At 36.0% G+C, this 24,240-nt stretch overlaps 2 protein-coding genes across 4 annotated transcripts; both read right to left on the bottom strand.

The window, feature by feature from the left end:
- Positions 1-10,308: 10,308 nt before the first annotated feature.
- LOC113317263 (protein SRG1-like) lies at positions 10,309-11,959 on the bottom strand. The gene is made up of 4 exons (XM_026565406.1): positions 11,665-11,959; positions 11,310-11,557; positions 10,890-11,217; positions 10,309-10,809 (listed from the first exon to the last, which is right to left on the bottom strand). Exons 1-4 carry the CDS (start codon positions 11,911-11,913, stop codon positions 10,549-10,551), a joined length of 1,086 nt encoding a protein of 361 aa, XP_026421191.1. The 5' UTR covers positions 11,914-11,959; the 3' UTR covers positions 10,309-10,548.
- Positions 11,960-13,405: 1,446 nt separating this feature from the next.
- Positions 13,406-22,694, bottom strand: LOC113318821. 3 transcript variants are annotated; one of them, XM_026567076.1, is made up of 15 exons: positions 22,089-22,694; positions 21,370-21,442; positions 21,136-21,269; positions 20,630-20,986; positions 20,282-20,534; positions 19,231-20,122; positions 18,699-19,054; positions 16,707-18,607; positions 16,431-16,591; positions 16,103-16,263; positions 15,853-16,010; positions 14,812-15,637; positions 14,547-14,724; positions 14,316-14,414; positions 13,406-13,830 (listed from the first exon to the last, which is right to left on the bottom strand). In XM_026567076.1, exons 1-12 carry the CDS (start codon positions 22,176-22,178, stop codon positions 15,455-15,457), a joined length of 4,719 nt encoding a protein of 1,572 aa, XP_026422861.1. In that variant the 5' UTR covers positions 22,179-22,694; the 3' UTR covers positions 13,406-13,830; positions 14,316-14,414; positions 14,547-14,724; positions 14,812-15,454. The 3 variants fall into 3 exon arrangements, with proteins under 3 accessions (XP_026422861.1, XP_026422860.1, XP_026422859.1); XM_026567075.1 differs by having other exon boundaries at positions 13,406-13,928; positions 19,231-20,534; XM_026567074.1 differs by having other exon boundaries at positions 19,231-20,534.
- Between the last annotated feature and the right edge of the window lie 1,546 nt (positions 22,695-24,240).

Here is a 24,240-nt window from a genome sequence, read left to right as displayed (position 1 = left end):
TTGTGGAGCAACTCTTATCAACAATATTTTTTTATTGTATTCACATGCGTAGGCTATATTGGTTGTAGGCGCAAGGATACTGAGGAGAAAAATTAACTAGGGATTAGATTATTCTGTCTCAACTACACGAGGTTGCATTGTAGGAAAGAGTGTAGCGGCTTAATTATGACGGTATCGAAACTGCATTAGGTGTTTAGGTTAAAAACAAATATATTTTAAAAGTACTTAGGTTTGACAAATCAAAATTGCATAAGACGAGCCTAAACAAAAAAACGGACGTTCACGTCTTACTTTGGCCGCAAAGAGGAGATGTGTTAATCTTCGTGGGGAAGGGGAGAAGAAAAAGTTAAGAAATCACCGTGTGATATGTTTGTAGTACGGAGTTGTTGAACTACTACGTAAAGGCTATACTTGTGAATATAAGTCTCTTATATCTTTTGAATATATGGAGTTATCTACTTATAATTTTAGTGAGCATACGCAGATTCCTTGTAAGTAATGGAAGCTGTGAAGGTATGCAGAGGTGCATAGTGGAGGTAGTGGGGAAGTCGTGTCCACTATATAAAGCAAGGCCATCAATTACGTATCACCACTACTCCCTTATTCTCTCAACTACTCTTAACCTTTCCTATTACTTAATCCTTTCTAAGCATGGGTGTGTTGCCGTAAACCGCCAGACCAATATCCCAATGAGAATCCCCCAATGTGACATATTTGATCTCTCGTAGAAAATGATAAAGTTGTGAGCTACTATTATTTTAAATAGGTCATAGCTATGACGTGCTAAGACTAGACACTCAACTCTGTATAGATTGACCGTAAAAAAATCTTACGTAAAAGTCTTATTAAGACCATTATTTAGGAGAGTTTACACATGTTGGAAATATTTGACCCCACAACTAATAAACTATCTCCAATAATATAAGATTTAACCCTTAAATTATCTTATGTGATAAAATCTGAACCGTTTAATTTAAATTTAAATAATTATTTAAAAAATAATAATAATGAAAGATTTGACATGGAGGTGATTCTAGAAGTCCAGTTAAAACTTTCATTAAAACCTTTTTATTTAATATCTGACACCTCCTACTTTGTCGGATCTATTAGTGGAGATGAATTTATTTTAAACAGTGGTCTAAATCCTATATGTCATGGGAAAATGAAATTTGCACCTTGTACTAGAAATGGTATAATTAGCTGGCTAGTTTGAGGCCTACCCCGTTATTTTGAGGCTTACCACTAAAAGACAAAAACTAGTCATTTTGAAGTAAAATCAAAAGTCCAATGACCAATTATTTTCCTTAATTACCCTGATTGTTAGTGTCACTTAATCATTTTAGTTGTTAATTAACTGTCTTAGATGTAAAATTAACTAATGTTTATCAAACTTCGGAACATGAAAGGAACATGAAACAAATGAAAAAAACTGATTTCTTTTTAGGAACACCAACCCATAATTGGTGGATAAAGTGGCCCACATAAAATGATTTTGGGTTGGTGCTCTCTATCCTCCAAGTACACAAAGAACCGGTTGATATTTATTTATGTAAAAGTCGATTTTCATCTAACAATTGGTTGATGTGAGCTCTCATATAAACAAATTATTGCACAAATACTACAAGAAAAATTCCATTCATACTTTTAAGAAATTTGATTCATTTCAAATCAGCCTAACTCACTTTTATAGGCATCACAGTTGTAATTAGCACGTGCAACAAGCCTTTTAACCCTCTGTCGACCCTAATGGACGAGTTATAGTCTCGTGAGGATTTACATAGAAATCTACCTACAAAATCTAGTCAAAAAGATCCTGTAAGACTCAGTTTTCATCGGAGAAACCTTCATTCACATCATTGAATGTGTTCTGGGGTATACTCTGGAATTTTGGACTTCATAAATTGATAGCTTTCTTCGAATTTGAATTCTTCTCATTTTTTCCTCCAAATAATATATTTTTGTGAGTCCCTCCTACACAAACAAAAACAAAAGAAAACCGAACTTACTTTGTTAGTATTGTTAAAAAATAACACAACCAAACTTACCTTTTTATGTAAAATAAACTCGAAATATATTTAGAAATAGTCGGATCGATAAGTCTAAATTGCTACGGCGATAAGTCCCTTCTTGTATGTATACATAATCAACTATCCCTTTTTGGATAAATTTTGTACCTATCAAATGATGGCAAATGATTATGGACAAATCTTAAGATGAGTCAAATGATGACATGCTTGTATTTAGATGCACAAAGTGAATTAGAAAGAGCAAATGATAAAATAAAATTTATAGAGTATATGAAACTAAGTGTGTATTGTTTGAGTAGTGGATAAAGTGGGAGTGAATAAAAGATGTAAGTTTACGCCAAACGGGGTCTGGGGAAGGGGTCCTTCTTATACAAAGGAAGACCCAAAGGCTAGTTACAATAAAATAAATATCAAAAGATTGGTGAAATAATTGGGCACAATCCGTGAATATCCATAAGAATGATTATGGCTTGATAGTAACTGGGTCTATACGGTTATCCAGATTGACCGACTGTAGCGACAAAAAAATTGAAGATTCGACCAACCAGAATCGGTTGATATGGTTTGTACACGTTGGCCAATTTTGGTCTACAGAAGCAACTGAAAACTGACATTTTTCTGGCTCCCAAAATTGGTATACATAAATATCTATAGCAAGCGATTATTTCCATCTTATAATCAGTTGATATGTAAGGCCCTATCGACCCATTACAACCATAACTAAAAACCACGAGTTCGTTCATGCATAAACACATCTTACCATAATTAAAAACCATCATCCGTACAATTCTTGATAATTACAAACCACTAAAGTCTTAGAACCTTAAACTTATAATCTCTTAATTAGCATAATAAAGTATTAAGGAGTAGCAGCAGCACCATCACCACCATCAGCATCAACATTGGAACCAGCAACAACAACAAGTTCTTCTATTGCAACTGTGCAAATCTTACAAAGCTCCCCTATCTTCTCATCATGTGCCCTACGAATTGATTTTTTTTTCTTCTCTTTCTTTAAAATTTGATAAGCTCATGAATTTATTCGTAGGAAAGTTGATCATCTAGTTCTAATGTGTTCTCTAGCTAGATTGGTCTCTCTGCCAAACACAAACTTGTATTGGCTCCTTTTGATTACTTGTGCCTTACTTTGAACATGCTTTTCTTGGATATCTCGATTGTAGAAGCTTAAGTGACTGAAATCCATATATACAAAAAGTAAAATCAAAATACAAAGATATAAGTATGACTGAAGAAGAAAATATTCAAAATGAAAACTACATAATCGGTGGATAAGACACATGAATATGTATCGGATCTGTCTAAAAAATTCTCCAAAAAATGAAACCCACATAATTGATGGATAAGACATACACCAATTATAATGAACGAAACTCAAAAGACTAATGAAAACAATCGGTGGATAAGGCACATATATATGAACCAATTGTCACAAAACAAAATCCAATAAGTTATTAATACAACATAACCCATAGATGTTAAAGCATTTTATAAACCGATTATGGTTATCTTATTTAAACATGAAGAACATCGATAGATACGTATCATGTGCACCGATTTTACAACATGTTCCTCATGGACACAAAACACATAAAATTGGTGGATACGATGGATCTACATACACCGATTCTGGATGGTTTTCAGAAATTTTGATTTGCAAAAATCCAATTTTGGATGTGCGGATTAATGAAACAATTTGATAGATAGGGTTGGTGGAGAATTACCTTAAGAAGAACGACGGTTGAAGTTGGGAAAAAAAAAGATGAGATTAGGCTTTTTAGGATTTGGAAAGATTTGATGGAAATGGAAAGTTTTTTGTTGTTGTTTGGGATTTAGATTTTTTTGTTTTGTTTAGAGAAACTAATAAAATTATAAAGGATTTTTTTATTTATATGCAATTAACGTTGAGATTAAGTACATCGTACTTTGGTATTTTTGTTCAATTTAGACACCTCGTATCCTAGTTTTAGGATGCGAACAGAATTTGATAAGCCTCTAAAATGACGAGGGTACTAAATACATCACAATATTTTTTGATATCAACCTATATGACGAATACCTTGCGTGGTCTAATATAAACAGAGACTGTCAAGAAGATAACACCATAAGGTATACACTTGGTATATATAGGTGTCGAAACCGAACCTAATTATAGGATCAAACCCAGGTATTTTGATTAACATACAACTGAAATTACTTTATTATAACTAAAAAAATAATTATAATGCGGAAAGTAAAGTAAAAGCACACAACAAGATTTTGTTAACGAGCAAACCGCAAATGCATAAAAACCGCATGAGCTAGTCCAATTTTAAATACTCTAAGAATTAAGCCGTTATACAAAGACTACTACCAACTTCGTATAGTTGAGACCAAATAAACTAACCCTAGTTACCTAGTTCCTTCGTTATTCCTGCGCCTATAACCAATTCGGCCAACACACGTGAATCCTAAGATAGAATCCACTATCAGAAATTGTTTCATCACCTATGAAAACTTCTAGCACTCAAATCCTTTGGATAGTATTCTGAAACAGTAAAGGACTAATATGTATTCGGTAACCTCTCTATAAATCTCAAGAAGTAAATCATAGATTTGTATTGAGTCAAACAAAGGTTCTTCCGTTTAAATAATATAGATTCCTTTGTTCAGTTAGATCAACCAAAATCTAGATTATCAGGATAACCAGATCTAGGTTTACAACCTATCAGATTCAGATTCTAAAGAAGAGTACCAAATGATAGATTTCCGATCTATACGACTAGCAATAAGATGTCTATAAAATGATTAAAAAAAAGCTAAGTCGGATCCCAACAGATCAAGTGTGTGCACAAAGTAAATCACAAAGATCATAAACCAATAAGAAATCTTCTTATCTTCAAATCTTTAATGTCATCAATGTAACTGCACAAACAAAATTGACTCCCTTGTGATCGAGCATGCACAAACGGAGTCTGTTAACAATGGATGATCACAAGTCTATCATCAAATCTAAAGACAAATCTGAACAACCGTTAATCCTTGATCTAGTTTGAGTGACCTTATATCAGGAGAGAAGGATCTGAGAATAATCAAACCACGTGCAATCAAGGTTTAACCACCGTTAGTAAATAAAATCAATAATCGAAAACTAAAAACAATCCAAATTCTAGTTTGCCACCAACGGTGCTATCTAGACGCTTCTTGATCCCAAAGAAGTCTTTAAGCTTGCGGACGAAAGAGATTTCGCCTAATTAGGTTATTCTCCTCTCCAACATAATATTAAAAGTAATACTATCAGTCGGCTATCACATTGACTACAAAAGTGTCTGTGTCAGGATGAGTTTGTAAGAAGCACAAACTTCACTATTTACAGACCAAAGTAGATTGGACACTAAAACAATTTCATAACCAAAAATATCTAAAGATATGCAATAAACGCCAGTTTTCGATTTCGTCTAATTTCAGCTAATATCCAGTTAATATATCGAAATCCCTCGTGGATGACTACTTAATATTAGTATACAAGTATACTTTACTAATATATCTTCTAGAGATTTGTTTTACTTACTGGGAGAATAAAACATAAAATTAGAAAATCCTAATAAAAAGATTCTCAAATATTTCGTTTTGGGATCTCACCTTGAGTATCAAGGAATATCTTTGAACAATAAAAGAATAAGATTTTCGCACATGTTCAAATTACTCATTGTCGCCATCTTGAAGTTTCCTTAATATCAACTCATATTCTGATATTCACAAAACCCTAAAGTATATGTAAAATCGGAAACACAATATTGTTACTGGGACCAGTCCTGCAAGAGATCCCCAATAGAGATCGGTCCTGCTATAGATCCCAAATAGGAATCGGACCACCAATCCCATTGATTCCTTTCAACTGCGAAACAACTTTCGCAAGTCTACTTAATTAAACTCATGTAGGTAAACATAGTTTTCTAGGTATGGAGTGAATCCTAAGTTCATCACACAATCTAGTAACAAGTTACATATTTCGCAATTACGAAGTTTAAAAGATAAACATTATACTTCGTAATTCAATATACCAAAGTTGTGATACAACTTGTATATTCTTCCTTGAAACTTTGATTATAATAAAATGATCAAGTCTCTAATACTAGAGTTTCATATATTTATCTTCGCATGTTATATTTTCAATTTAAACGACTTGAATGTAATGTAGATAGAAAATAGAAGGATGATGTGTTCGTTGATGCCGATACGTCTCCAGGTTCTTCAAAGTAATAATTGTATGTCTCAACATTTCTATACTTCCTAGTCTAACCTAACGAAGTTGACTCTATTAATCTAATCATGCGACGTTGGGTTTTGGAACTAATATATGACATACCAACGCTTGGCGGGTTCAACCGAGCAATGGCAGATAAACGCATGTATGATATCAATTATATATATTATTAGTGCTCATTTTTGTACTTATTATGATATTTTATGTCTTTGTAATTGTTTTTGGAGAAATCTGCAACACTTGTTTAGGGTTTCTTTTATAACAGTGATTCTGCAACGCTTATTTCCGTTTCTAATTCGCCGCTTTACACTTTTTAATTAACTTTTGAGCTATGAACTAATATTTTGAGCAAGTGATTAATATGAGGAGCTAAACCCCTTAGTACGGAGGAAGCCATTTTCCAAATATTACGTAGTAATTCCTATTTAAATTTATTGTTGCAATTCTTTTATGATTTTTGCATTGAACAAATATTGATAATATGATTTTGATTAATTAGTTGTGTTCTCTCTTGATGGTGCATGCTTAGCCTAGGGTTTTTGATGTCCCAAAATTACGAATAACAACTATTCTTTTGAAAATCTACTTGTCTATGCAATACTTTAAAATCAAATTGAATGTCTTGAGTTGCATAATTATCGATTAGATTGAATCACTAAAATTGGTTAATGGTGGAATCCTTTGTCTCAGTTTCTTTACAATCTTGAAATGAACTTTTAATTGAGTTTTCTTTGTTTTAGCATTAGAAGTTAAATCTAAAATCAACTTTCACAAGTCTTAAACTTTTCTTACCATTGTAAAAACTATATCAATGCCCAACAGCCTCAAATTAAGGAGGCTAATTGGCTTCTGCATAAATGTGGGAGCATTTTTATGCGGCTAAGGCCAAGCACTATAGTTACCCATTTTTCTTGGCTATAGCTGTAATACAACGCAACCAAAAACTTCTAAAATTAACCCCAATATGGAAGGGATGAATTTCTTAACTTATATACATGGACACGAACACTAGAATACGACAACTGAGTTTCCTTTAAAAATAAAGTTGATCCAAATTATATTGTGTTGGATTTTAATAAATATTTGATATAGATTAAATAATATTTAAGAGAAAAAACTAAAGATATATAGGGAAAAAAGAGAAATATAGAAAATAAAAGATGTCAAAAAATAAAAATGCGTGAAAAACTTGACTTTAAATACGATTATTCAGTTTCCATCAAGAGCCATAAAAAACTGAGTTTACCTAAAATATTTTTTTTTTGTTCTTTTTGTTTTTTTTTTTGGCAAAAGTTGAATTTTCGTCCAAGTATTACTAGTTATAGTGAGGAACTGATATGTTCCTCTCACTAGCCAAGCCAAGTGTTTTCATCACATTTGAGATGAGCGATGCCTCCATAGTATTTGGCTTTCGCTAGAATGTGGCTATAGCCAAGCCAAAAGCACCACAATATACGTACAGTAGAAACTCCATTAATTAATACTCGATTATTTAATAAAAACACTCTTAAATAATATTTTAGGCGGTCCCGAGTTGGGGACAACGTGCCAAATTAATAATTCGCTAAAATTATAAATACATTTTTGATTACTTATGTAGATCCCGTTTGAAATATAAATTAATAATCCATTATATATATATATATATTCAATATACTAATGTTTATGAAGATCTTAGAAAAATAAATCAGTTGTCTTCTGTTTTTTTTTTAAATCAATATCACACTGAACTATTTTTTCTTATCATCGTAAGAATTTCTAGTGTTGTTTCTTATAGCCCAGTGAGACATTATTTAATGTGATTGTCGCTCTCGTTTCGTGAAGGGGGAGCTATTGTAGTACTTTCATCATCTTTTTTCCGATCATTATCAATTCCCATAACGCTCTCAGTTATTTCTTCATCAGTGAACAATTGCGTAACTTCATTTTCTTCCAGATATTCACGACATATTGATATTCACTGGATTGCGATAACCCAACTTTTCAATCAAATTTTGCAAGTATTGACTGATATCACCGTCCAATTGTTCATCCGAATTGTCTAAAACCTATGTTATTTGTTGATCAAAGTTAAAATTATCTATAAGTTAATAAGATATTAATTTATCGGTCAATTAATATCTCGCTTAATTAATAAATTCTGGTGGTCCCAACAACATAATTTTGCATAGTAGCTAAAACCTTGTAAGGCTAAGTCCTATGGGCTAGATATCTAGCTGCTAGATTGGCCATCCACGTCAGATAGGGCAACCTCCTCAGTCCTATGGGAGTGCTAATCTAGCAGCGAGATTAGCAGTCCACGTCATCTGGGACCACTGAGCGCCGAACCATTCAACGTTTTGATCACTTTCTGAGCGCCGAACCATTTAGCGTTTTAATCTCAGCCGTTAGATTTTTGTGATTTTTGTGAGCGCCGAGCCATTCAGCGTTTTGGTTTCTGAGCGCCGAACCATTCAGCGTTTCAATCTCGCTGATAGTTGGACTGCGAGCAAATGTTAGGAGAGAGAAGTATCCAAAAGTAGTGTTAACTTTTTTCCCACACTTTTTTCATGATTTGCAACACTTTTTGGCCAATCTAGCAGTTCAATCTAGCCCATAGAAGTTAGCCTAAGGGTTATATCTATTCCAAAATTTGATCCCAACCCTAGACAGAAACCCTCAAAATGGAACATGCAAATGTTGATAATCATCTAAAAACACTATGTTTGGCATGGGAAAACATGTCTCCCAGCTAATTCCAAAGCATTTCCTGATCGTTCTTTTTCATCATCATTTTTTTTTTCATCATCATTTGATTATAGTTTACTTTTAAAAAGTAGATTTTCCCACGAGGTTGGACTACAACTGTGAAACTGAAGAATTGGGCGATCAATAACGAACCGATATCCTACGGAGTAATTGATGTCTTGCATCTTTTCATATATGCTCTTCGTTTCTGACCACTCATTTTAGTTTTCTCACCTCTCTTTAGTTCAAAACACCTAATTTTGAACATTGTTAAAATCTCCATGCATTCTATTCACATAAAATCTCCATGTAAACTATTCATAGTCCAACCCATAAAACTGAAGAAGTGTGCCGGCACAACACGACAACAAGTCGCAATCATGATTTAAATGGGCTGATACCAATATTACTAAGGGGTGATACCATTTAACCGATCCGACGGTCAGAATTGTTTAGTATTATTTTGTCCTATATGAAATGGTATCAACCCTTAATAAACCGGTATCGACCCATATAAATCAAGGTCGCAACGTCCATGGTTTTTAAAAGTATCATATATAACACAGCAAACTTAATTTTCTGGCATATGATCCAACATGCATATAATTTTTTGGCACAACACAACACGTCACTTGGTATGCTCGGGTGTGTATGGGCACACTTTTAAGATCCTCAATAACTCTTCCAAACAGTGCTTGAGCTTGAGTGAAGCTCGGACGTTCAGCGGATGAATTGTTGTCTCACTTATTTGTTTATTTTGTTGTGCTTATTCTTCATCTTCTTCTTCTTCCAGTTGAGTTACTACGAAACTTATGAAAAAGTGTATAGTCGTAATGAGTGCCCTTTTCTAATAATTTGTTCATTGATTCCATGTAGCATGGTTATCGATTACTTTTAGTTTTTTAATCATACATGAGATATTTTTGTTATTTATATAAGCTCAACTTGTTGCATGATTTCACATTGAGAATCATCAACTCAAGTTGCTTTGCTAGTGAGATTTCAGTGCTTCTCTTCAATGTTCACCAGTAAAGTAATCAACATTCGTGCATGATTTGTAGGACCCTTTCTTTCCCTCCACTGAGAAAATCTAAACTTAAAAAAAAAACAAATCATTATTGGGTCAAATCTAGTTTTGTAAATTTGGTCATGGGTTTTCCTCCATGAATAGCATATGCTTCATTCAACAACGTTAAGGAATCTCATCAAAGACAAACTTAAACAGTAAAAGTTCGTTCCTTGTCTGTTTGATTCTCTGTTTTCTTGCAATTTCATTTGTTGAGATCAACCTTCAAATTCATTAAGGACCCACAAGGCCACAAAGCATCCATTAATCAGTTGTTTATACAAAGATGAACAGCCAAAGGCCATAAAGACAACCATTGATTTTAAAGTACACCAAACAACTTGTTTTCCTTTTATTCTATTCACAAGATCTGAGGAACTGAAAATCGAAAAATAATTAGCACTTTTTACATATTTTTGTATCCCAAGTTGGAGAATAACACTAGTGGCGGGTGGTGAAGAATCTTAGGATGACTGTTTGGTTTGAATCTTAGCAAAATCTAGTGTTTTCTTTCCTTCTAGCTTGTTGGTGACGTAGTGTTTACTGTACTCCCCATGGTTGTATCTTCTATACATGCAAGGCCGAGTCATGTCGATAAATTCAGGTAATGGGCCAAGCTCGATCTCATAACTTGGAGCATAAAATGTGACAATTGAAAGCCGGTCTTTGTTTTTGTTCGTCACTGCTCGGTGTTCGACGCTTTTGTATTTCCCATTGGTAAGAACCTGCACGAGTAAAAATCGAGTGAGAATCAGAATAGTAAAGCACGGCAGAGAAATTGAGATCTTAAGTCGATGAAACTTACTTCGAGAGTGTCACCAATGTTGATGACAAGGGCATTCTCTATAAGTTGGACTGGAACCCATTTATCGTCCTTAAGGACTTGAAGGCCAACAGAACTGCCCGTGCCCTGCTGCAACACTGTGAGAGCACTTCCGTCTGAGTGTGGACTGAGACCCAACACTAGATCAGGCCTTGGGCACGGTGGGTAATAGTTCATTCTCGCAGCTTGAACCGCTTCACCGAACATGTCATTGAATGTATCTTGGTTCAAGCCGAGAGTCAAGGCTATGAATCTCAATAGGTTCTTACATAGTTTCCTTACATTTGTTGAGTACTTCTCTAGAGCTTCACTGCATCACAGACAAGTACAGATTTGTTAATATAACCTCGAACTATGAAGGGCTGCATACAAATTTGGTGATCTTATAAGAATTGAACATACCTGAATTTAGCCGGATTTGTTGGCCAGAGTTTTGGATTTCTTATCCAGAATGGCTCAACTCCTAGAGCCAACATATTGCACCAATCAAGCTTCTGATCTTCAGAGAAGACGAATGCGTGCCCGTACCCTTGAACAGTCCCAGGCAACATTGGATACTTATTTTTTTCCTCCAAAGGTAACATGAAGAACTCCATAGCCACTTCCTCTATAGCCCTTAACAAATCTGTGTCAATCCCATGGTTTACTACCTGTCATTATACCATCATTTTTTAGTAAGCTTAACATTAGCTTGACGAACAAACAAGAACTGAATGATACTCAGTGAAACAGAGTTTATAAGGAAGTTGCATTATACCTGAAAGAAACCCCATTCTTCACAAGAGGCGGCAAGTTTTGTCAGCTCTTCTGTGTTGTTTTCGTTCAGCTTAGAAAGATCAATAACGGGTATTTGCATAGGTAAAGAGGTGGGGGTATTGGCAAGTGTTGGCCTTTCGGCGACATCACGAACATACCGTTTAGGAATCGTTTTTGGTTGAAACTTTCTTAGCTCTTGAACATCTTGAATGTGACCAACATTGATTGAAGAAATTGGCACTGGAGCCATTGATATAAAAGCAAAAGGGTATCTAAGTTGAAACAAACTGAGACTTCTCTCCTTGGTTGGACCATACCTTGAGAGTGAGAGACTCTATTTATAGACATTTCAGACACTGATGTTTAGGGTGAATTTTTAGTGTTGTGGGTCATGACTTTCCACTTCGTTCTTTCTTTTCTTGTTCTTTATTCAATTCAGTGGGCAGCCTAGCTATGAGAACCAATTAAGCTGTGACCATCAAAGTGGGAAGTGCGTTTCTTCTCTATTGACATGACACATGGCTTGCTCTTTTGCATCAGCATCTATGCCCCACAATTTAAGAAACTTATAACTTGGTGTGCACCACCATGGTTGGTGTTGGTTTTGGTACTCAAATTATTGACAATGTTGAAACACTGAATGAATGATGTCACTGGAACTCAAAAGGAATCTTAACAGAATCATGTCATAAGATGCAATGCATTAAGTTGGGAGGAAAGAAGAATCTCTTTTACTGTTGCAACAAGCATGAGTATTTCGTATTGTGCATGTCATGAAAATCACTTTCACGACGGTTTTAGACTCGCGGGGAAAGTGAAAGTGGAGAGGTTAAAGAAGCACGTTATTGCCCAACTCAAAATTGCCAAAACGCTTTCATTTGTCTTCCATTTCAGGTTCTATAGTTTGTTTCTGTTGATTACCTCCGGCCAACGCTTTTTCTGAATGGTTCGAGAGACACAGTAAATGCAAACTCAGTTCTATGAAAAACACTAGTATGCACTACAGCCTACAGGCACATGTTTGAGTATTTTTTCGTCCTCTCCTTTTGATTTGAGGTACAAATAAGGCATTTGTAGAAGAATCATATCAGTCGAGCATTCTGATATGTTCCATTATTTTTGCATCTCTCTTTATCTCTCCTTTTGACTGAATAGAATTCCATATTTGGGATGATTCTTGCTTTGTTTGATTAACGATTAAGAAACAATCTTGACTTTTAGCGCAAATTTCTTGACCGATCAACTAATACAGAAGTACCCTGATGAAGCCATCATGAGCACAAGAAACCTACAAGTTCATGAGTATCCCATCTTAGCCATCAAAACAGAAAAGAATATCCCGTCTCCTTGAAATAAAAAAAAAAAAGAAGCAAGCTTATTTTGCTACCGTGGGAGTAAAAAAGGCAAGATAAAGCATTTGATGAACTGGAAATTGCTACTTTGTGACCTAAAGGGAATCAAAACCCTAAAAAGACAAAAGAAACAAAAGAAAAAAAAAAGCAAAAGAAAGGTACAGTCTGTAACACTAAGAGAATTTCATGAGGGTAGGGTGTATGCTGATGTATTTTGCACTGAACCCTCTCACGAGTCGCGACACGTTAAACACAGAATCCTACCATAGACAACATTTTACAGAATCCTACCAGTCTTTTTGACTGCACTCTAAACACAGACCTAAAAACACCTTAGGAAAGTGAATTAGAGGAGGGCCACCCACCATTGCCTCTTCTTCAGCCTTCATGTGAGGGTGGAAGTGTTCTTTTTCAGAATTCATGACTTTCGTAGTACATCAGTACATTCATATTTATACAATCCTGTGGTTGATAGTCGGGCAGCTTTAGCCTTTGTCTAGTGCTTCTGGCCTAATTTCAGGTCTCAATAGACACGTGTTCTAGTTTCCGAAGCACCACGACAAAATAATTTAAAAAGTAAACTCTTCTAAATGCAACAATGGGTAGTAAATCCTGTATAATTCATATCAAGTCAAGTAAACTCTTCTAATTTGTTACTTTACAATGGCACGGTGGTCAATGGTGACGCCTCAGATGTTGAAAGATAAATATGGTGCAAGTTGTGCATTGCCAATACCAAAAAAATCATGAACTTGTTCATTTTGTTGGTTGCCACCATCAACTACCAGTCTACCACCATTACTGCAAGAACTCATCTGAATACCAAGAACAACCTTTGTCAATATATACACATCTACCTCACTGGATACATCTCTGATATTGTTAGTGGCCTTACTATTCTAATACAAGTGACCTGTAAGATTTAGGTTGGCAAACAATCCAAACAGCAAATGAAGAATGTACATTAGGAAAACTCAGATTGTGTAAAATATTGATGCGCGTATAGAATGATTGATCTATGAATTACATGGTTAACATGAAGAGCTTACTCAGGCTCATACTTCTATGCTATATCAGGAAAATCAAGATAATGAATCGGATAAAAGATTAACATGAAGAGATTGCTAAGATTCATTAACCAACCAGATAAACAATTACCATGATGAGATTGCTAAGACACACACCCCGATGCTACGACGGGAACATCAAGATAACTAACCAGATAAATAATCTGTAGTTTTAAACACTAATATGTTAAGATGGTTCTATAACAAGGATAGCAAGTGAAGAGTGGCCTTACCAATTAGATCTCCCTCTTTCCATGTATCCCCAAAATAAATACTTGCACCACCACAAATCTTAAACGAGTTTATTAGGCATACAGAAAGACATAAATAACCTGTCACCCACAGAAAAGACAAAAAATAATAAACTGAGTAACTGCGATATAACCAGCTTTCATTGATTTTAAAACTTAACTGTGAAATAACCAGCTTTCCGTTGATTTTAAAACTTAAGGAGTCTTAAATACCTTGTAGTGAGAAACTCAGAGCCAGTACAGATAGAACTCCTACAATGCAAACTCGCAACCTAAAATAATTTCTTTGCTTATTCTGTTGTCTAACTAATTTCTGATTGTTTCTCCATTTAGAAAAGAATGATGTCATATTGGATTGTTGAAAGTCGGAAGAGGCCATGAATAACACAACCTACAACACAAAAAGAAAACTTAAGATTATGAGATGAAAAGACATGTCTAAATTGCAATAAATGGTGGACCGCAAATTAGATAATACCTGAGGATTTCTACTGCGATTGGCTTCAAAGCAAGTTTGTACAAGAGCAACCAAAAGCACCATGAAAACTGAACTTGAGAATAGATTCAATAGAATATTTGCTGTATGTATGTACATCTTTTCAAACTCCTCATAACTAACTATGTTATATCTATCTATTTCCATTGGTAAACAAAAGAGATCAAAACTTGGGACCTTCTGCAGAAATGCCAGAAAGACGGGATCAATCAGACTGTAAAGTTCTAAGCCTACTTAACACATTTATCATCATTATCTCTATCTTCATCTTCAAATGGCCATATATGCACAGTTCAGTATAACCCCCAAACCCTCATTGGACCGACTGTCACTTGTACAAAGAAACCCCTTCTTCCTCTTAACTACCATTAGAACTCGTGGTTTTGCTCAATATCCATATCAAAACCAAAACATCGCGAAGTTGCTGGATCTCATTTCGTACACATGTTACAAAAGAGAAAGGATAACATTTCTGAATTTTCCACCAGTACTCTTGAGTGCTGCGAAGAGATACAACAAGCTTCTTTTTTTCATCGGCTCCTCCAAATGGCCAGCATACTCAGAAGTAAACCACGGGAACTAGATGAATTTACAGGGTTCACATTTTTTCCTGCCCATTGTGATCTCAACGGCTAATGGTTTCCATTGCAAGCCGTACAAGACGAAGTAATCCATCTATGTCATGGAATGTGAAATCAATGACACTCTTAACAGAAGACATAACCTCTGCACCTGCATTAGCAGCTGCAAGTGCGAGTGTGTTTTGAGATTTTCTGCTAGCCTCCATTGCATTATTAACATTCTCTGCCTACAAAAACATCAAAATGACTTTAACTAAGTGCGTTTGTACATGAACATAGATACCTATGGACAGAAATGTATTATTTGTATACTTAAAATCTCATCAATTCCTCTATATCTAAGGAAATAATGCAAGGTTTTACTGCTTTACGCATGACAAATTGTCCTACGCCAGTTAGACTTACAAGCATGAAAACATTGTACTACGCCAGTTATACTTACAAAGTTGAGTAACCGCACAAATTTGGGATGGTTTCGAGCAACAATTTCATGGCTCGCAGTAATTTGAGAACCGTCAGCCTTGGCTAATGCAACCTTATCCAGCGTGACTTGATTGTTTAAGTTATCAACACCCGAGGAAGATGACGACGGAGACTCACCTAAAGCAGTAGCACCATCTGGGAATATGAGTATAAATCTAGCTTAAGCAAATCATTCAAACAATGAGTGCCATATTGAACTTCTAATTTACCTGGAGGTGCCATTTTAAGAGCTTCTTGCAATTCATGTCGATCCTTGTTTACAATCAAATTTTTAGAATAAATAACCTTCATGTATGCTACTTCAGTGCATTTGTAAGCTAGAGCAGCTGCAGCCATTACGTTGAGTTTTTCATATGCATGGGCAACATAACTACAAATTTTCAAAATCCCAGAAAGTACTATCAGCATAATTAGCTGAAAAGAGTTCTTAGAAGATAAGCTCTAGTTCACTGTATACATAAATTAAGCACGAGTGCATGAATGGCTAGGTAGTGGAGCCATTACATTTAAACTACAATTGAAGTGTCAAGTACTTACTCCCAGAGTTTCGCGGTACTGCTATACATTTCTATCATGTAATTCATATCTCCGCGTTTGGTACTCTCAGTGTTGCAGTGTTCTAAAAGTGACGAACCATGAAGAAATTTCAAACACGCCTGGAAGTATATTTCAGCACTTTCAAGCTCTTGACCAAGTTTCTATAAATGATGACCAATCATTAAAAAAAAAAAGTCAAACTGAGAACATCCATTAAAGGTTCATATGAAGCTTAAGAGATAGACAATATAGTTTGAGTAGTTGAGTAGAGGATACCATAAGTCGATCAGCCGTGTGTTTAAGATCCTTGGCTTCTTTAATAGCATTTGCAGCAGCCTGACTCGAAGGATCCTTTTTAACAGAAATCTGGGTGGCATTCAGATCCTTGGCCAGATACCCGCAGGTAGTAGATTGTCTTGAGTGAGTCTTACTGTAGTTCTCAAGCTTCGTTGGACCTTCAGATATCTTCAAAGTATTACCAAGGGTGTCAACCACTGTATCTGATCCACTGATGCTGATCTTCCCAGCTACTGGTTGATTTAAGTGTGCTAATAACTCTTCTTTATCCCCAGAACACGGCAGCGGTTTCTCTTTTTCAGTTGCTATACCCAGATGATTTGTTAATCTCTCGGAGGCGAACTTGCTTGGAGCCTCGTCAGTTTCATGGAACTGCAGTGAGGTTTGCTTCGGTCTGCATTTTCCAGCCTTACTGTTAGTACCATTCAATTTTACTTCTGAAGAATCTTCATTTCCGCCAAATTTAGGCCGATCATCTATTTTACCTACAGTTGGAGGAATTCCGATGGGATCTTTCTTGCTAGACCTATTCTTCTCAACCTTACTGGTCTCAACAGCACACTTCTCCACAAAGCTGCTCTTTTCAATCCTTGGTTCTTCATTATATGAAGTATTCTGTGGTCCCATCCCCATCTGAAATCTCAAGTTCTTTTTTTGATACTGCTCCTGCTCAGGGTATGGACTGAAGACCTTTGCATCGCATTCACCATGAGCAGATTTTGAACTTCTAATCTTATCATTTGATTGTAAGGACTCCTTGGATTTCTTCACCTTAGACCCAGTAGAGTTGTAGCGGTTACTATTCACCAAATTATGATCATCAGCATTGGACGCAGAAGATATAGCTTGTGCTTTAGATTCACCATTTAAAGGGTGAATAACATCTCTATCCTGATGATGGACCCCAGATGATACCCGGGAGCTTCGAGGAATAACTCCCTCCATCCTTTCAGTCTCAAAATTCCCACCATCCGGTTCATTGCCAGGGCATCTTAGAGAACTGCCACCCCCGGCAGAGAACTTAATAGTGGTTGCATCATCCTTCTCCCAAGGTTTCCTTCTTTCCCGTATAATCTTCACTGGGTTGGAGTTCCTCAAAGGGGATGAAGAAACTGACGCTACTGGTGAGCCTTTAACCTCCTGAATGTCATATCTTGTTTTGGAAGAGCCTGATACTTTGGAAGAGCTTGAAGAAGGAGCAACAGTATTCTGTATATCTCCTATATCCTTTTTAAGGATTTCCATACCATCCAAAGACCGTGGAGAGGCTGTACTTTCTCCTAAATATTGCCCCAGTTGCTGTTCCTTGTCAAGATATCCGCCAATGCTTTCTTTCGTTTCAACAGGTAATGTACTTTTACTATTGGATATAAGAATTCGAGTTCCCCTACCTCGTTTGGCAGTTTTATCAACCCCCTTGCTTAAACTTAACTCCTTGACCTCCGGTTTAGATACCCTCGCCTTCTTTTCCTTTCCTTGCTCACTCTCATTAGTTTCCTCCTTCACAAAATAACTGCTGTCACTGAAATGAGGAACAGTACTCGGGTGGCTCTCTGGTGGATAAATTTCACTCTTCTGCCACTCCTTAACCTTCCTCTTCTTCCCAACAATACCTCCATCTTTCACAGGAACCGCAACTTGTCCCTTGGAATTTTTTATGGAAACTATTGTTCTGTCCTTGGAACCACATTTGACATCCTTAACAATCACGTTCTTTGCAATAACATTCATGGAATTGGGACCGCTTTTTGCAGCCTCCTGGCTATGGTCATTCATCCAGTGCTCATTACCACAATCTAATGACTTCCTTTTCTTTGAGACTTTAAGCTCATCCTGATCTTCCCCCCTTTTCCTATTTACTCTAGGGTGCTTTACATCATCTACACAAATATAAATCAGCAGGAATAAATTAAACATTGCTTATTAATGCTCGTGAAAAATGTGTTTACATAGCTATATCATTCGACTTACTTGACCGCAGAAAGTTCGAGGGATCAGATTCCAGTGGTGATTGGACCACATCATGTAAGTTTCTGCTCTTCAAAGAAGCCTTTAAACTGTTCTCTGTGGAGTTAGATATGTCTTTTTGGTATGCCTTCGGTGCTCCTTTTTGTAGTTTCTTCTTTCCAACATTAAATCCACCATGCGAATCATCACCACTGTGAGTTAAATTCATATGCTGACCAGCCAAAGTTACTCCTGGTGCAACAGCCTCATGAGGAAGATTGTTCACATTTTGATTCACAGGTACAGGAGGGAGTTGGTACAGTGCGTAGAAAGCTGTTGTTGTTTCATCCTGGGTGAAATCACATCGGTTCATTCCGGGCCTAGTAACATCGATAAACATTCAGTTCAATCATATTATAAAGAGAAAAAGAAAAACATCTGAATCAGCATGTTGTTTATCAGAACCTAGTACCCAAGAGATAATGCTTTTTAAGTGCTACTGTGCATTGAATATCATTAATTATACAACCTAGAGATGCTCCAGTAAGAAACTTACAGCCAGTCAAGCATGCCACAGTGCCACGTTTTGGGAAAGCTTTCGGGATCCATACCATATGGTATAAGACGCCACTTGGAGCACTTGTCGCAGCCAACCCACTGATCCACGGCAGGAACATCGGAAACAGGCTCACTTCCTGTTAACAGGGTAACAATGGGATTCAACTTTGTATATGCTTCAGAAGACAGCAGGTTCTCAACCTTTCTGGTGACATTTGATCTTTCCTTTGCTTTGTCAGTAATGTTGGGATTTTCTTTCTCCTCTACATGGAGCACTGAGTCGATTGCCTTATATCTAGGAGTTTCCAGCAAATCCATTCTATTCTCTAGCAGCTCGACTTTTGCGACCCCACAAAGATCAGTACTCCTTTCTCTGGGTTTACCAGAATCCTTGTGTAATCTCTTATTCCCAATTTTACTCGTTAAAGGGAACTCACCTGTTTTATTCGTTTTTACTTTCCCAGATGAAGAAGAAGCAACCTTTGAGATTCTTTTAGGAAACTCTTCAGCTGGAACATCTTTCCCTACAATCCCATTAAGTTTCAAATTGCCCCCATCTGATGATTTTCTCCTCGCGAGAGTCACTTTTATTCCATGTTTAGCAGCGGATGTTTTACGTGTTGAAGGATCAACAAGTCCACCGACATCCAGATGTTCCCTTCCCTTAGATGCATCAATCTTATTCATAGATAGGTCCTGGATTTCGCCATCTTTCCTCCTCCGGAAATTTCTTGGTTCAATCAGGTCACCCTTAAGAAGAGTCGCTTTTCCACCTTTCGAACACTTATAGGGCATGTTAATCTTTAAATTTTGCTTCCCAGAGCTATCCACGCTGTGCCCAACAATTGGCTCAAACATTTCCTTCTTCGAGATGCCAGACACAAACTCTTCTTTTATGGCACGTATATTCAATCCCCCAGATTTCAAACCAAAATTTTGAAATAGGTCATCAGTTACACCTTTCAACTTGGATATAGGGGAAACTTTAACATTACAAGGTACTGAATTAACGGCATCTATTTTCTTCTTCGAGAAAGAACTACCTTTACCTGCATCACTAACATTTTTGTTATTCACGTCGACTGACTTTTTATCCACCAGTTTCCTTTTCTCAGTACAAACTTTTCTATCACCCCTTATACTAGATTCATCTACACAAGGTGCAGAACTTTCCTGGCTACTTTTGTAGGATAAGCCACATGTATTGTCACCCATAAGCTTTTCTTTCTTCATTAAGAGCAAGAGACTGTCCGACAGAGGTGATAACAGAACATCACCAGGAACTGGAAAAGAAGTCATAATCTGTTCCATTGGATAGATAAACAAAAGTGTACTAAGTCACTCACTATCCATCCATCGGGCAAACAATTGAAAACAGATAAAGATGAAAGGTTTACCCGAATCATGCTCGTCGGAGATTCATCAGGTGCGTCATGAGATTCGAGAGACAACCCTCCACTCTCGGTGGCACTGTCATCAAACGATGAGGAAGGAGAGATATCAAGGCCAAGACCACTGTAAATTTCAGCCTTTGTCCGAGCCGGCATACTACCAGGGCCCACTTTGATTCGGACCTTCAGTGTTTTCTTCTCATTTGGATTAATCGACACTTGTTTGTGTGCCGAAGTAAAATCCCCGACAAATGCTGGAGCTCTATAAACAGGATGCTGCTCTGCAGAAATTGTAGAACGATCTGGTCCAAGCCCCATGACGTAGGTCACACTTGATGCAACTTTGGCATTCTCAAGAGCATCCTATATGGTAACAGAACCCCATAACACATAAACAAGTCAGTGACTAAGTACTTCCGCGTGGAACCTATTTTTCAAAACAAGCCACTTTTTACAGATTGAAGAAAGATAATGTGGGTGTAAATTGACTGTCTAGTCTGACCAATTTTTACCTCTGACTGCAAGTTGTTAGGCGACTTTGGTGCATTGTAGTTCTGAATTTTCTGTGGAGTCCTCGGATGAGATAAGACAATAGGAGAGAGTTGGTGGGATGGTAAGAATGAACCATACCCACCAAATTTTGGTCCTGGGAAAATGTAAGACCATCATTTTCGTAATACAAGAAAATCAGTGATGGCTCTGTTGGGGAGCAAGAAGATCCACAGTTTCCGCTAAGGCTCACTTACCCAAATTATCAGCAGAAACGCCCTCTTCAAAAGCTTTCTTTAGATGTCCCAAACAAACTTCAATCTTCTCATCCTTCACAAAAAGGGATTTTGTTAATATCACAGAAGAATTTAATATATTAAGTTGTTGCCCAGCAACAATTTATCAGATGTCACAGGGACGAGAACCGCAAAATTAAGAACTAAATATAAGAGTTTGCACAACTCTAAGTTCAGATTGGGCTATCATTTCTTTCACCGGGAGTTCAAACTAAAGCTCATAGATTAGTTCCCACCAAACTTTCGACTTAATTAGCTTTACTATGTCATCCCTGATAATAATATACAACTAGACAGTCAAAAATTAATATGTTACTGAAAGTGGCTTCACATACACAGTACATACAAAACTTATCAACACACTCGTAACTAGGTCAGACTATAAATCGATTGTACATGATTCTGTAATCAGTTCAATTCCATACTACAATCACACAATCAAATATCTCCAAGTTATTTTAAGTCCATAGATAGCACAATCAATTACTAGTGATTAATTTTCTCTCATTATTGGTTTACTTTGTTTGATGATGATGATGATTGTGAAACTTATTGCACTAAACTCACAGACAAATCCATCAAAACACTATAGTTCAAACTAACGACCGACACAACCTAATGTTCGTTTCAAGAAACAAAATCAGAACTTAAAACATGGCAATCAAAGTTAAATTCCTTACAATGTAGGAAAGATGAACATCAGGGTCAATGTTGGATTCATCATTCTCCTCTTGGTAGGCTTCCCCTTCTTCCACCTCATTCTCCTCCATATCTCAATCCCAATATCAAAACCTAAAACCCTTTCTTACAAACCCTAACATAAAAAAGAAAACCCTAAAAAATCCCTCTCCCTCCCTAAAAACCAAACGAAGTTGGGTCCTTTTCCATGTACTACTCAAGATCAACAAATAAATAGAAACAAAAGCATTCAGCCACACTAAAATCCTTTCAAAACCATTACAACCATCAACATATATCACCTAGCCGTGATCAAGACTCATCCTTAAAACTAACCCCAAACCCTCTCTTTCTCTCTCTAAAACTCTCTCTTTCTCAATATCAAAAAATTGGGTTCTTTCAACTTGGATTTTTTTCTATAACGAAGGAATCAAAATCCGCACTTTCAAACTCTAGATTCAATTCTTGGTTTTGATTGAGCGAAGAAGATTCAGAGAATGAGAGATTATTGTGTTTTCTTCTATGTTTCAAAAATTCCCTTTTTGATCAAGAAATACAATAAAAAGGGTTTTTATTTGGACTTGTGGTTCACTCTCACATTCTGTGTTGTCAAAAACTCTTGGGTGTGATTAAAAATGGAAATTTTGTTATTTTGACGAATTACACTTGTAAGGACTCTGAATGGATACGAGGGGTAGAATAGTAATCAAGTGACGACAGTATATTCATGTTTTTTTTTTCTTGTCATGAGGAAAAATATGACCTACTTTTTTCTTGTCATAAAAAAATCTGAACACAAAAGCCAGGGCTGCACATATTTCGGTTTTCAATCCGTATTGAATCTGGTCCAAACAAGCAGAAAAAACTAAGAAATTAGAGAACGGAAACCGAGAAATCCAAAAACAGCAAAACTCATTCTAGATGGTTTTGGTTTGACGTTACAAAAAAAATCAGCAACCCAAAAAAAACAAATAAACAAAGAAAATCGAAGAAATAGTATCAAAAAATAAATCAAGATTACATGTAATCAACCTTCATCATGGTATAATATACTTAACCTTCAATAAATATACCTATAAACAAAAAGAGTCCAATTAAAATCAAAGATGATATTGAATTATAAAAATATAAAAAAAAAATCATTGGATATAATTTGCTTTAGTTTATTTTGAATACGATGATTTTGTTTACTTGTAATAAATTTAACTTAATAACCAAACTTATAATAATTTTAACTTAATAATTAAATTTTCGATTAAGTTAAAAATTAAAACTATAATAAAAACCAGAAAAAACCGAAGAAAAAAACAACAAAAAACTGGCGGGACGGTTTTGGTTTCCAATATTATAAACCGAGCATGATCTGATTTGATTTTTGTTTTTTCATAAGAGACATTGGTTTGATTCTCAGGTCTGGCATAAAACCGATCCAAACCGAACCAAGGACAGTCCTAACGACAGATATCAAAGGATCCCATGCTAGCCTGAGGTGGAGTTATCTTTTTAAGAAAAAGTCTTAGCATACCGAGATCTAAAACAAAGCCAAGACCGACAGACATTAAAGGATCCTCTACTAGCCTAGGGCATAACGAGGACCATTAATTAAAATGTGAGAGCCGGGTTTTAAATTTATCTTAGATATCATTTCCTTTAATTTGTTTTTTATTCATGTTTTCTTATCAGTACTTTCTCTAAGGAAAAATGATATTGTTATTTTATTTTATTTTCATGAGTTTTTTCTTGTACTTTCTCTAAAGGAAAGAGTTCATGCTTAAAAAAAAAGGGGTATTTTGTGTTTCCTCCCCTTTAAAAATAGCTAATTAGCGTTTCCTCCCCAAAAAGATTCAAATTAGTGTTTCCTTCCATCGTTAAATTTTTCATCCAATTTCCAGTTAGATGAGTCAGCAAGGATATATACGTGGAAGAAATATACACGTGGCGTGTTCAACTACTAAAATACCCTCATTTATTTCCCTGACTTGATTTACGGTCTTCTTCCCTGAGTCTGAGACTCACACTCAAATCACTCATCTACATCTTCAATGGCAATACAACATCACTAGAAACTCCAACAATTCATCGTCGCATCACTAGCAACTCCAACAATTCATCGTCTCATCTGAGATATATTGCTTCAAACGATTCACCAAACCC

Source organism: Papaver somniferum, chromosome 10 (genome assembly GCF_003573695.1).
Source record: "Papaver somniferum cultivar HN1 chromosome 10, ASM357369v1, whole genome shotgun sequence".
NCBI classification, from domain to species: Eukaryota; Viridiplantae; Streptophyta; class Magnoliopsida; order Ranunculales; family Papaveraceae; genus Papaver; species Papaver somniferum.
This window is presented reverse-complemented; position numbering and strand designations above follow the sequence as displayed.